Source organism: Anolis sagrei, chromosome 3 (genome assembly GCF_037176765.1).
Source record: "Anolis sagrei isolate rAnoSag1 chromosome 3, rAnoSag1.mat, whole genome shotgun sequence".
In the NCBI taxonomy this organism is placed as follows: domain Eukaryota; kingdom Metazoa; phylum Chordata; class Lepidosauria; order Squamata; family Dactyloidae; genus Anolis; species Anolis sagrei.
Window position 1 is genome coordinate 155,010,812 of NC_090023.1, and position 15,061 is coordinate 155,025,872.

General features: G+C 38.6%; 2 protein-coding genes across 3 annotated transcripts in view; both read left to right on the forward strand.

The window, feature by feature from the left end:
- Positions 1–15,061, forward strand: part of LOC132771266 (uncharacterized) — a 54,885-nt gene that overhangs the window by 3,639 nt on the left and 36,185 nt on the right. The window contains exons 2-5 of the mRNA XM_067466252.1: positions 1,185–1,396; positions 1,723–1,821; positions 2,755–2,838; positions 3,591–3,968. Of these exons, the coding sequence (XP_067322353.1) occupies positions 1,195–1,396; positions 1,723–1,821; positions 2,755–2,838; positions 3,591–3,968 (763 nt within the window). The 5' untranslated portion in view covers positions 1,185–1,194. The remainder of the gene's footprint in view (positions 1–1,184; positions 1,397–1,722; positions 1,822–2,754; positions 2,839–3,590; positions 3,969–15,061) is intronic.
- LOC137094747 (pulmonary surfactant-associated protein D-like) lies at positions 8,951–14,797 on the forward strand. Of its 2 annotated transcripts, none has more exons than XM_067466979.1 (4): positions 8,951–9,154; positions 10,234–10,397; positions 12,765–12,848; positions 14,413–14,797. In XM_067466979.1, exons 2-4 carry the CDS (start codon positions 10,253–10,255, stop codon positions 14,790–14,792), a joined length of 609 nt encoding a protein of 202 aa, XP_067323080.1. In that variant the 5' UTR covers positions 8,951–9,154; positions 10,234–10,252; the 3' UTR covers positions 14,793–14,797. The 2 variants fall into 2 exon arrangements, with proteins under 2 accessions (XP_067323080.1, XP_067323079.1); XM_067466978.1 differs by having other exon boundaries at positions 8,952–9,150.

A 15,061-nucleotide genomic window follows, 5' to 3' on the forward strand; every position in this document is an offset into this window, starting at 1 on the left:
GTTTACCCCAGTATGTTGCTGCTATCAGTGTTTGAATAACTGTTGTGGGATAGCAGCTTTGTATGATAAAAAAACTCCTTTGTTATTTAGCATTGCAGATCCATGCCAGAATTTAAGGGAGCTTTATGAAGTTAACATCTTGCTGGTGTGCCGTTTTCTTTTGTTCATAAAGTTTAATATACATTATACAATAAACTTGCCTATAGGAATTATAATTTCTCTTTTCTAAACTGTCTCAGAAATTCATTTTTCCTCATGAATATAATACGAAAAATACATTAGCACATGTTCTCTAGCTCTACAATGATCTGACAAACATTTAAAAAAACAGGGGAAACCCACTCCAAACTGTTTCCAGGAATGGAATGGGTTATTAACATGTTTAGCAACTGCTGACCTAATTTGCTATCTAGATCTATCCCTATCTTTTTGGACTTTAATCTCTCTCTGATGGAAAAGGCAAACAAGTTTTCACTTCTTGTAAGTGGAGAAAAGTCTTTCCACATTTAAGAATGATGTGTGACATCAGGGGGCGCAAGAGAACACTGTGTTACCAATACATTATTTAATTGTATTGCTTATTTTACAGAGGAGAAAAAATGCTGCTCTCTTCACAGGAAACCTGCTTTCTGCACAAAAGTGTTATTTGAATTGCTGTTTTCTGTAGAGAAAAGAAAATGCCATATCAAGGTTTATCATCACATAAAAACTCAAGAACAAATAGTTTTCAATAACAAAGTTTTTGATGGCTTTATTGCAGTGAGAGGTAAAGTAGTAAAACTGCTATTACCTGTGAGTTCAAAACTGACATATTTGCATCTTTCCAGAAGTTGTTGGAAGACAATTTGTAGCATTCATCACTATTGGCAATGCTGGTGAAAGAAGTTGGAAAATGCCTTCCAATAGCATCCAGATAATACATTATTTCTGTCCTTCTGATACACTGAAAACTGAGGTGTTAGAGAGGGAATTAATATACTACATTGACATGCTTGTTTTCTATGTGACTTGAGTGCTTCATAGACTGGAGGACATCTGTTTGGTATTTGATGTGCCATGTTCAGGCTATACGTTGTTTTATGAAGGGAGGATTGATTCAATTATCATCCTCTTTCTTCTTCAGTGTTAAGTGAAACAGTCTACGGTCCAAAAATACATGTGATACTGTTGCTTTCTTTCCTAAGATCTTGAGATATGCAGCTTCGTTGTTTTTGTATCCTTGTGTTGGGAGTAACACTGGCAACACCACTGGACCCTGAGCTATGCAGATGTGATGAAAAAGTAAACACGTGCATGGTTGTTGCTGGGAGTAATGGATTGCCAGGCACTCCTGGAAGTCCTGGTCTACCAGGAAGAGATGGCAAGGATGGTGCACAAGGTGAAAAAGGAGACCAAGGTACAATACCATCCATTTCTATGACAAATGCACAACATGGGCATTAGGCGAAGAGCCATTGTTCAATAAGTTACTTTGAAGAATATAGTCCCAAGATGCTCTCAGACATCATGGACTATGCTGGCTGAGGGACTCTCAAGATTATTGTCAATAGCCTAAATCCAACTGTTGGTTCCAATGCTGAAACCACCATACCACACCAATAAAAGCAATTCAAAACAATGCAATGGAAATCTCATTGCCATTTTCTTACTCAAATTTCTTCTGAACAAATAATTTTATTTCCTCATTCATTTGCTCTTTCTGTCCATTCTATTAATTTACAGGTCTACGGGGAACCCAGGGCCCCCCTGGAAAAGCAGGACCTCCAGGTTCCAAAGGAGATCAGGGTGAAAAGGGTGAAAAGGGTGATTGGGATGGCACAGGTAAGACATAGTAAAAATACAGAGACACATAGATTTTATTAACTTTGCTTAGTTTTCATGTGTAATATTATATGTGTAACCCTACTGGAAAAATGCCCCAAAATTCATAGGAATGTTCAGATGCACATCTGGATCCCAGATCATAGGGGAATAAACCCGCATCAATCACAGTCATTATATAGCCCCTAAATTCTGTGCTAAGTCAAGACCGCAAAGACAGAATAGTCATGGACGAGTAACTACAATTTGTGCGTTTGTGACTGTGACAGAAGATTTCAACCTCGGTTTTTGGTTGCACTGCAAGAAATGACAAAATCCAGGATGAATAAAAAAGCAGTGTCTTGCTTGCAATTGATCCTTCTTGCTGTCATTCTAAAGTCTTCTATATTTTAACTAAAACTAAAAAAAAGTTAATCCTTTGGACAATGATTTTTGGAATGTTTCTGCCAATCATCAGACAGGCTCCAACCTTGGCAGTCTTCAGGAGGAACTTGAAGACGTGGCTGTTCCAGTGTGCCTTCCCGGAATAATGATCCCATAGCACTTTGTTCTTTATATTTTCTGGGTCTGCTCGTATGCCCTTCTATAAACACCTGCACCATCCTCCGTTCATGTCCCAGCATATTTCCAATTTTAACTTTACATTTGGCCTCCCCTCTGTTTTTAATTGTGTGTTGTTTATTGATAATGTTGTTTATCTTATTGTTTATGTTTATGTTTTTTAATTGCTTGTATTGTGATTTTATTGCTTGTATTGTTGTGTTCGGGCTTGGCCTCATGTAAGCCACACCGAGTCCCTTGGGGAGATGGTAGCGGGGTACAAATAAAGTTAATAAATAATAAAATAAATAAATTAACATCTCCAAACTGCTGATTTTCCAAGATCTGATTTTAATACCAACAAGAATAATTGTGGGTTTTTTTACATTTCAGAACTTGAAGTTCTTAGGACTCATGTTAGTGTTTTAGAAGCAGAACTGAAAGCTCTGCAGATGTCTACACGTAAAAATCATAGAGGTAAGAGAGGAAGCTGTCTGTGTACCTTTGATAACAGTTACACAGGTTTCCAATGATTGTATCACATGAAGCTACTATCATTGATACAGATATATAAGAATACGTTTATCAGGATGAGTACCTTTAAGATCACACTTCCTTTCATTCAGGCAGTTCATTTACCAATTTGTAGTCCCATTATCATACTTCTGCATACCCTTTTACCTCTGCAATTCCAGTGATCTACACATTTTTATTTTTTGAATCATTTTACAGTATATAAAAAGTAAATAAATATACATCAATTATAATAAGTAAACACAAAACAGACAATTGGGAATAGTGAGAGAGAAAGAATAATATCCCCTGATATCATGTTACTGCTGACATAGTGCCATAGAAGCAGAATGGACCCATCACACAAGATAAGTGATTGGAACATTACAGGATTGTGAGTTATTAATGGTTTTTGGTTATCAATAATGAGGATGGGTTAATCGTGGGGAGGAGACAGATTGGCAGTGGGATGTGTACACCATATTGTGATGGCGACCATCAACAACAGTGACAGTCCAGCTTTTTAATGCCAGTTCGCATGAGTCATGCAATAAAATCCCAAAAATGTATTCCCTAATAATACACACTGCTCATGTGATAAAGTCACATGTGTGAGCAACTAAATTGAACTCTGAACCATATCCAAATTGCTATATTTGGTATTTGTAATCAAAACTGGTGTCTGAAGTGCTAACTTTGATTCCATTTTCTGCCAGCCTTTCTTGGCTATATTTTTCCAAACAGTACAAATGTTGGAGCCAAAATATTTGCAACAAATGGAGCCGAAGCTGACTTTCAGACTTCAAAAGAGATGTGTGATCAATTTGGTGGCCAGATTGCTTCTCCAAGGAATGAAGAAGAAAACAATGCCGTATTAAAACTTGCAACAATGTTTGGAAAACATGCATTTCTTGGCATGAATGACCAAGAGACTGAAGGAATTTTTAAGCATCTAAATGGTGATCCCATGGAATATTCAAACTGGGCAGAAGGAGAACCCAACGGGGAACATGAAGACTGCATTGAGATGTATTTAAATGCCAAGTGGAATGATAATTCCTGTGATAAGCATCGGCTAATAATGTGTGAATTTTAATCTGACTTGTCTTTAAGAGTATTTCTAAATCTAAACCGACAGAGTTTATGGAGTTACTAAATAAAGAATTATGTTTTCGAGACATATGTAACTCAGTATCCTGGCAAAGATCCCTTCCATATTGAGATTCAAGAAAGAGCAAAATTTTAAAATGTCACCATGATTGTGCAAAACTCAAATAATTCGACATATGTTGGACCAATTCATAGAATTTAATACCGCAGGCTACTTCTTCACACTAGATAATGAATCTACTTTAAATCTGGCTTCTGCCTCCTGCAGAATTCTGGGGTTTGTAGTTTAGTGAGGTTGTTAAAGGCTACTCCCTAAAGTTCAAATCCCAGAATTTTGCAGGAGGCAAAAACCTGATTTAAAGTGGATTCATTCTCTAGTGTGGTGAGGTCCCCTAGGGTCACTTTTGATAGCAACTGCAAAATTGGAATCTTCAAAATTCAAGTGTCTTCAGTAACATACTCATGTACATCAGTGCTGCGTTCAGAATAATTGGCTACAGTGGTTCTCAACATTCCTAATGCCGTGACCCCTTAATACAGTTCCTCATGTTGTGGTGACCCCCAGCCATTAAATTATTTTAGTTGCTACTTCATAATTGTAATTTTGCTACTGTTATGAATCGTTATGTAAATATCTGATATGCTGGATGTATTCTCATTCACTGGACCAAATTTGGCACAAATACCCAATATGCCCAAATTTGAATACTGGTGGGGTTGGGATGGGAGGATTGATTTTGTCATTTGGGAGTTGTAGTTGCTGGGATTTATAGTTCACCTACATTCAAAGAGCATTCTGAACTACACCAACAATGGACTTGAACCAAACTTGGCACACAGAACTACCATGACCAACAGAAAATACTAGAAGGGTTTGGTGGGCATTGACCTTGGGTTTTAGAGTTGTAGTTCGCCTACATCCAGAGAGCACTGTGGATTCAAACAATGATGGATCTGGACCAAACTTGGCACGAATACTCAATATGCCCAAATGTGAACACTGGTGAAGTTTGGGGAAAATAGACCTTGACATTTGGGAGTTGTAGTCGCTGGGATTTATAGTTCAAATACTACCAAAGAGCATTCTGAAGCCCACCAACAATAGAATTACGCCAAACTTCCCACACAGAACTCCCAAAACCAACAGAAAATACTGTCTGTGATGGTCTTTGGTGACCCCTCTGACACTCCCTCGCGACCCCTTCAGGGGTCCCGACCCCCAGGTTGAGAACCACTGGGCTAGAACATTAATGCTGTAAATATAGAGGGGGGGGGGAGGAGGAAATATATTTTCCTGTTTGGTAAGGACATTTTGGCTAATACGGCTGTTTTCAGATCAAGGTGAAATGCGGGTATTGTTTTTTTGCTCACCTACTTAGTGGCATGAGGAAAATGATATATAATCTTTCCTGCTTACATCTAACCAAAAGGCATGGCTGGGGGCTATCCTGTCCCAGTAACTACCAGGATAGCCCCCAGACACCCCAAAACCCCACAAATAAGCCCTAAAAACTTCTTTAAACTTACAGGGCCTCCATTAAGGTAGTCCTGGAGTGTTCCAGTTGCATAGAAATGATGTGTCGGGAGATTGGGGGGATTGCTCCTCCTTCCCCCCCCCCACAAAAAAATAAATTCCTGGCACTTCATTTCTATTCACCAGGAGGACTTCAGGACCACCTTGAAGACAGTGTGATAAGTTTTTAAATTTTAAGAGTAGTTTTTGGTGCTTGGGGAGAGAGAGAGGGCTCCATCTCACAACTTTGGACTCCAGGAGCCCAGAAGGTGTGAGATGACAATGGGGGTGAGTCCCTACAGGTCCAACACCCATTTGACCCATGTCTTTCACAAGGCCTGAATCTAATGGGATATCTAATTAATTGACAACAAAGGGGGGAACCCTGCTTTGTTCCAAATTAATTTGCTTTTAGCTGAGGTGTTGAATAGACACCTCAGTTAAAAGCCCGACCGGCCCCTCATTTTTGAGCCTCTCTGGAAGGGCCCTGACAAGAATTAAAACTGGTTCCTAAGCTTCAGATTCTTTTAAGACAAAGAAACCGCAAAACTGTAAAGGAAAGAAAAACAGAGCGATAAAGATAATAAAAGCTAATGTTTTGGGTAAATTTAACCAGGAGGAAGGATTAAGAAATGTTATTTGTATTGGCTATTTAATATTTTGTTTAATAATACAACAAAAGAGTGGGAACAATAACAATATAGAAAGAGAGAAAAAGATAGACGTATATAAGGGGACGGGGAGTGAAAAATGAAAAAAAAAACACAAAAAGGTACAAAAAGAAAAAAGATAAAAAAGAAAATAGACTTCCATTCCATCTTCTTGGTTAATGTCTTTTTATTATTAAAAAATATTCCCTAAAAAAGTAAATGTCTATCGTGTCTTCTATTTTCGCAATTTCTCCAGGTAGCTGTGGAGGGGGTCCCAATTTGTTCTTTTTAACGTATTATCCATATTTTTTTTCAACAAAATAGTCAATTCCTCCATGTCCATAATTTCCATAATTTTTCCTATCCACTCTTCTATAGGTGGATTTAATTCTTGCTTCCATTCTCTTGCAAAGACAATTCTGGCGGCAGTTGTGATAAATGTAAAAAGCTTATCTTCTTGTTCATTTAGTTGTAGGTCTAAATCTGTAAACCCAAGTAAATAGTACTCCGGTTTTTTTTGTGAACTTTATTTTTAAAATCTTCTGTACTTCTTCGTGTATTTCTGTCCAAAACTTGGATGCTACTTTACATGTCCACCACATATGGAAAAAGGATCCAAGTTGCTCATGGCATTTCCAACACTTATCTGAAGCTGTTTTATACATTTTGGCTAATTGTTTAGGTGTGGTATACCATGTGTGGAATATTTTTAACCAATTTTCTTTTAAATCCATTGCATATGTATATTTCAGTTTTTTATTCCACATTTGCTCCCATTCTTTCATTTGAATTGATCTTCTTAAGTTTTGAGCCCATTTTATCATGCAATTTTAAACCTGTTCTTTTTCGGTTAGACAAGTGAGTAATATATTGTAAATATTGGATATCACTTTCTTTTCCTATTTAAATATTTTGATGATGTCACAGAGAGAAGGGAGTGTCAAGCTTTAGTGCTAGAAATTATCACAAAAAAGGCCCATGGCTTACAATTATTACCTACTACCCATTTAACTTAAGATGATTTAGTTACATGCATCTTTAAGACTGTAGTTGCCATCTGTTTAGGAAGGTAGGGTGTCCATTGTACTCAGTAGGGCTTGCTTCCAATAAATGTTTGTTGTTCAATTGTTCAGTTGCTTCCGACTCTTCGGGACCTCATGAACAAGCCCACGCCAAAGCTCCCTGCCGGTCGTCACCAGCCCCAGCTCCTTCAAGGTCAATCCGGTCACTTCAAGGATGCCATCCATCCATCTTGCGCTTGGTCGACCCCTCTTCCTTCTTAAAGTAGAACTGTACTTAAAGTAGAACTGTGAAATATAGAATGGGTTGCTACTGTTCCAACATTAAAATATATCTACAATACAAATTTAGGCATTGGCTTTGTGTGTGTTTGTTTGTATCTTATGGATTTATTTCCCCAAAGAATATTTTGCTATTTAGGGGCAAAAAATAGCATGGTAGTTTTTAAACTAAAAATGATATCTCTTTATTGATGGACCTAAGTAATATTGCATGTTAAATCAACAATAAGCTCAAATACAGACTCTGTACTGTGACAAGTCAATAAGTACCGTATATTCCAGAATACAAGGCAACCGGGGGGGGGGGTATAAGATGACCCCCAAACTTTTGATGATAAAATACAGAGTTAGGGATATACTCGGCATTTAAGACTACTCCCCTCTTTGAAGACTATGCCCCCGTGACCCCTGTTGCTCACTGTTCAAGGACCTCCTCACCCTCACTGCTTACCTTCCTTGCCTAGGCCAAAGGAAGTAGTTCCCTGAATCCTACTGAATTCTATAGGCACCAGATCCAAGGCACCCCATCACACAGCGCTGCTTGGAGTCAGCGTCCGGAGACACTTCCTTGGGCCTCCAGACGCCGACTCCAAGCAGCGCTGGGCGATGGCTTGCCTTGGATTTGCTCCCAGAGGTATGCTGGGAGCAGTAGTTCCCTGAATCCTACTGCTCCCAGCATGCCTCTGGGAGCACATCCAAGGCACGCCGTCACCCAGTGCTACTAGGAGTCAGTGTCTTCTCCTTTAAAAAAATCTTTTATATTTTGCCCTATTTCCACCCTCACTTCAATTTCCTCACTTGCCCTCCTTTGCCTTGCGTGCTGTTCTGTCCTTTGCCTTTCTTCTGCTTTGCTTCTGCCCTGTCTTGTAGTTTTTTAAAAGTTTTAAAAGTTTATGTTGTGGGGGCTTTAAGGATTTGGGGCATTTTTATTTATCTTTTACTTGTTTGGTCATCTCTTCCTTCGGCTCGCTTCTTCATGGCTTCCTTTTACCTCCTTTTATTTCTTCCTGGAGATCTCCTTATCTCTCTCCTTGTCGCCCGTTTTCCTATCAGGTTTCCTTATGAGGAGCTTGCCTCACTCTTCGCGTTTCTCAGGCTGCGCCTCTCGGGGATGCCGAGAGAGAGGGAGGCGAGGGAACAATGAGGGCTACAACATCCTGGTGAAGGGTGAGGTGCCGCCTGGGATGCAAGGTTAGGGGGGACTGTCGGCAGATTCAATTGATGGAGTGGCAAATGGCGACCCGACAGACTGTGATGCTGATATACTTGGATTTAAGACGATCCCCTCCCCCCCCCCACACATTTTTGAGATGATTTTCTTGGCTTAGAAAGTCGTCTAGTATCCCGGAACATACGGTATATTCTTTCATTGAGAAGTGAAAAGCTTGAATGCTCTTAGCTTCCCACCCACACAATTGTTTCTTTGTGTTTAGGGTTGTCTCATCAGCCACGCATATTTTAAGGCAGTAACCCGGATGCCACAGTCTTGTTGAAAAGTCTTACTGGAAAGCAATAGATTTCCTCATGAGAATTGTGGCCCAAAATATTTATCTTTAAACAAACTTCAGTTCTGGTTACATAATCTAAAGCTTATAAATGGCAAGTGGAATATATTTGCCAGTTATTTTCCTTCAGACTTCTGTGGAACATTGGAAACAGTGACCAACTGTAACAAGGCAACTGGATCCTGGAAAGAAATTCAGTAGGTAGACATGTTTTATATACATTATATATGTGGAATAATTATTATTTTGAGTATAAACAAGTTGTCTAGAACAACGTTGGCTTATTTTGATTGATTAATGTACTGGATGTAAATGGATGTAGGGAAGTAGAAGATAATTCTCCACATTACAGGAGACTGAGAGTATTTCTTGTTTCTATACGCTCTTTCAGTACAACCATGTACACAGCATAATGAATCAGTAGACTCACTCATAAATATCTCTTACTGTGCATTGTTAAGTATTTCCACTTCCCTTCTAAGGCTGAATATACACTTCCATATAATCCAGTTTCTGATCCCTGATTATCTGCTTTGAACTTAATTATATGAGTACCTTTAAGATCACACTTCCTTTCCTTTCATTCATGCAATTCTACTGATTTACCAGTAGAACTGGATTATATGGCAAAACTGCCATATAATCCAGTTCAAAGCAAATAATCTGAGATTGGAAACTGTATTATATGGCAGTGTAGTAAGGGCCCAAGATTGCAAGCTAGTCCTGGTATAGAGACAATATTCCTGCATTAACTTTAGTGTTCTTAGAAAATACATCATATGTACCTTTTGACAATAGTACTCACTCACTTATACTGAAAGTGTATGTATACACTGCCATATAATCCAGATTATCAGTGGATAATCCACATTATTTATTTATTTATTTATTTATTTATTTGACTTGTATACCGCTACTCCCAATTTGGCTCGGACCGGTTTACAGCAGTAGATTAAAAAAAAAACAATTAACTTTGAAATACAATAAAACAAGAACATAGTCCTGAGTTATTCACCCACCTTATCTGCTTGAACTGGATGATGTGAGTCTACACTGCCATATAATTCAGTCCAAATTGTATAATCTGGATTTTATATGGCAGTGTATTAAGGGCCTCAGAGACCTTTTAAGGAGAGACACTAATTACAACTTGTTAATTAGGGTAGAAATTAACTGTGTGGGGTTTTTATTTTCTACAGACAACATCAGTTACAAGACCCATCTCCAGTATGAGAGCTCATCTAATGGATTTTTTTTAATGTTCCTTTCTTTTGATCCAGATCATACATCTAAACCATCATGATACTTCTAATTCTTTCTTCACTGGTCCTAGTTGTACCAGCACAAAAACCCACAAGCTCACCTGCACAACGCATTCTTCCAGGATGGTTTCCAAATGCTTGTACCTTAGTTATATGTGATCCACCGGAGAGAGACCCCAAAGGTAAAAAGCAAGATACTAAACTTTTCAAGGAGTCAGTTGGCTCATACTTCTCTGTGTACTAGGGTGAGAATTGTATTGTATTAGCTTGGTTCACCCTGGTCTTCCATAACTGATCCTAGAACTAGAACAACCTGCATTTCTTAAGGACAAGATTTGTACGAAAGATAGCATAATCTATAATCAAGATAAATAACCTGATGGCATTAAAGGTGCTTTTGGACTGCAGCTCCCATCATATCCTTCCCATTGAATATTCTACATTGGGCTTATGGGAGTTTTACCAGGTTAACTACCCCAATCAAAAGTAAGAATTTTTCCAATATGGAGTATATGTACAATGTTGGTATGATGTAATTAATTAAAGTAACATGCTTCCCCACCAAAAAGCAGCTTTTCCTATCAGAATACACACCAAAGATCAGTGCATGTTGTTGTTCATTTGTTCCGTCGATCAGTGCATAGTTATATGAAAATATTAGTGCTCTTTGTCCTTACAAAAAAATGAGGAACCCCTTCCCATCCTCAGCACGTATCATTATAGAATTCAATGGGACTGACAGTGGCAAAACAGTTACACCACACATTGCACATAGCCTGAAACTTCACCTTCACACATTATTAAAGGGGCTCATCACATTGAGGTCCCTAACATGGGCGACAGTGGGGGAAATCATAGGGCAGTGTGGAAAATCCATGGGACAGCAGGGGAAACCACCATACTGCACCCTGCATCATTGACTTTTCCATCATATGGGGGAAAGCATCACCGCCAGGCTCCTCTCTGCACTGGTCCAGTGAAAGGCTATGAGAACATGGGTGGCCACTAGGCATGTGCGTTCAATTAAAAAAATCAAAAGTCATTACAAAAATAGTGGGTGCTAGTGTTTCATTTTTCAAGTGTTTCTTAAGTATAGTTAGTGAAAATTCCCTTACTAAAACAAGAGTAACAAAAATGCCTTACTTTTATGTTATAGTAATTGCGCATAATTACTATAATTGGAGAAACTTCAGAGGCTCCTTTTCCCCACATTTTTACAGCTATTGGGGTGAAACTTGCTAAAATGGTAGGACACATTTACCACTGTTATCTCATCAAGTTTCAGAACATTTCACTTATCCATGGATTTTTGGGGAATTCTAAAGTTTTCATAAACACCATTGTTTTAAAAAAACTATAGGACCTATCTCCTTGAATTTTCTATCCAATGACACAAGATAAAAGGGGATCATTCCCCCCAACTTTCAGAAATGTTCTTATATCTACTGAGTTTAGGGATTTTGCCAGTATTAAAGTTTTGACAGAAACTTTTTTTAAAAAGCCATAAACAGCTATCTCATTGAATGTCTATCATGTTAACCAACCGGAACCAATATTAACCAATTCTACATTTTCATAGAATCCTAGAGTTTGAGAGGACCCCCAAGGGCCATCTTCAAAGCAGAAGGACGCCATCAAAACTCTCCTGACATATGGTCATCTAACCTCTAAACTCCCCTACTGAATTGGAAGGGAACCCCAAGGGCCATCCATTTAGGGATTTCTTCCCAGCCCAGCACAGAAATTTACTTACTAAAAGTATCAGTCAATCCTCCTCTTTGCAGAGGCTTCCTGCTGTTACAAAGGGACGAATCTCTCCCCTATCCTGATTGTGGCTTTCTGATGTGTGCAGAGTTCTGAGAAATGTAGTTTAGGGCAGGGCCTTTTGCATTCTCTGCTATAGGGTTCCTCATATTCCCAAACTACATTTCCCAGAGTTCTGTGCTTTCTTTCCCGGCGAACTCTGCTCCCTGCTTTCCCTCTCCTAAAGGCAAGAGACCATTAATCTTTGTTTTGCTTTCTTGTGCTGAAAATAAAATTGACTTTGGGAGGCTTCAGAGATTTACAAAATTTGAATAAAAAGTATTGGGTAAATTTTGTTCCTTAAGTTTTTGGTGTGGGCCATAAACATGTGTCAGATATCACCTCGTAAGTACGAATTTAATATATTTGATAGAACTTATGAAAACTAACAAAAATGTACACTTCTAGTAGACACCCATGTTCTTAGGGCCAAAACGGAATAGTCATGGATGAATAACTACAATGTATGTGCTTGTGACTGAGCAGAAGATTTCAACCTCGGTTTTTGGTTTCACTGCAAGAAACGACAAAATCCAGGATGGATAAAAAAAAGGAGTGTCTTGCTTGCAATTGATCCTCGTTTCTTTCATTCTAAAATCTTTAGTGTTTGAACTAAAACTATGAAAAGTCAATCCTTTGGACAATGGTTTTTGGAATGTTTCTGCCAATTAACTTCTCCAAACTGCTGATTTTCCAAGCTCTGATTTTAATACCAACAAGAATAATTGTGCTTTTTTACCTTTCAGAACTTGAAGTTCTTAGGACTCATGTTAGTGTTTTAGAAGCACAACTGAAAGCTCTGCAAATGTCTACACGTAAAACTCATAGAGGTAAGAGAGGAAGCTGTCTGTGTACCTTTGATAACAGTTACATAGGTTTCCAAGGACTTTATCACATGAAGCCACTAATACACGGTAGCTGTATTATCATTGATACAGATATATGGGAATACGTTTACCGGGATGAGTACCTTTAAGATCACACTTCCTTTCATTCAGGCAGTTTTGCTGATTGACCAATTTGTAGTCCCATTATCATACTTCTGCATTCCCTTTTAACTCTGCAATTCCACTGAATTATGCATTTTTTTAATTTTTTTAATGATTTTACAGTATTTAAAAAGTAAATAGATATACATCAATTATAATAAATAAACAAAAAACAGACAATTGTGAATAGTGAGAGAGAAAGAATCATATCCCCTGATGTCACGTTACTGCTGGCATACTGCCATAGAAACAGAATGGACCCATTACACAAGATAAATGATTGGAACATTACAGGATTACATTAACGGTTTTCAGTTATCCATAATAAGGGTGGGTTAATCGTGGGGAGGAGGCAGATTAGTGGTCCATGCCTTAGTCACTTCCAGATTGGACTACTGTAATGCGCTCTACGTGGGGCTGTCCTTGAAAACGGCATAGAAATTTCAATTGGTCCAACGGGCGGCGGCCAGGTTCTTAACTGGTGCTCCTTACAGGGAAAGATTAATCCTCCTGTTTAAGGAACTCCACTGGCTGCCATTCATTTCCCCAATTCAAGGTGCAGGTGCTTACCTACAAAGCCCTAAACGGTTTGGGACCCGCCTACCTGCATGACCCCATCTCTGTGTACAAACCCACACAATCTCTTCGTTCATCTGGAGAGGCCCTGCTCACGATCCCACCTGCATCGCAAGCGCGATTTGTGGGGACGAGGGACAGGGCCTTCTCGGTGGTGGCCCCTCGACTCTGGAACTCTCTCCCTAAGGACATCAGGCAGGCCCCGTCACTAGCAATCTTTAGGAGGAGCTTGAAAACGTAGTTGTTCCAGTGTGCCTTCCCAGAATAAGGAAACTCCTAGCACTTTATCAGAGATCTAGGATATCTGCATGTCCATCCCCCTCCAAACACTTCACCTGGTCACGCCCAGCACTTTTAAACTTTAATTATTACTTTTGGCCCTGCCATTGATTTTAATTGCATCATTGTGTGTTGTTAATGTTATTGCTTAGTTTTTTTAGTTATTTTGCTATTGTTGTTGTTATTGTTTTTACTATTGTATTTGGGCTCGGCCTCTTGTAAGCCGCACCGAGTCCTTCGGGAGATGGTAGCGGGGTACAAATAAATGATTATTATTATTATTATTATTATTATTATTATTATTATTATTATCAGTGGGATGTGTACATCATATTGTGATGGCAATCATCAATGACAGTCCAGCTTTAATGCCAGTTTACATGAGTCATGCAATAAAGTTCCAAGAATGTATTCCCTGATAATACACACTGCTCATGTGATAATATCACATGTGTGAGCAAATAAATTGAACCATATTCAAATCACTATATTGGGTATTTATAATCAAACTGGTGTCTGAAGTGCTAACTTGGATTCCATTTTCTACCAGCCTTTCTTGGCTATATCTTTCCAAACAGTACAAATGTTGGAGCCAAAACATTTGCAACAAATGGAGCCGAAGCTGACTTTCAGACTGCAAAAGAGATGTGTGAACAATTTGGTGGCCAAATTGCTTCTCCAAGGAACGAAGAAGAAAACAATGCCGTATTAAAACTTGCAACAATGTTTGACAAACATGCATTTCTTGGCATGAATGACCAGGAGACTGAAGGAATTTTTAAGCATCTAAATGGTGATCCCATGGAATATTCAAACTGGGCAAAAGGAGAACCCAACGGGGAACATGAAGACTGCATTGAGATGTATTTGAATGCCAAGTGGAATGATAATACCTGTGATAAGCATCGGCTAATAATGTGTGAATTTTAATCTGACTTGTCCTTAAGAGTATTTCTAAATCTAAACTGACAGGGTTCATGGAGCTACTAAATAAGGAATTATGTTTTCAGGACATATTTAATTCAGTATCCTGGCTAAGATCCCTTCCATACTGAGATCCAAAAAAGAGCAAAATTTAAAAATGTCACCATGATTGTGAAAAACTCATATGATTCAACATATGTTGGACCAATTAGTAGAATTTAATACCGCAGGCTCCTTCTTCACACTAGAGAATGAATCCACTTTAAATCTGGTTT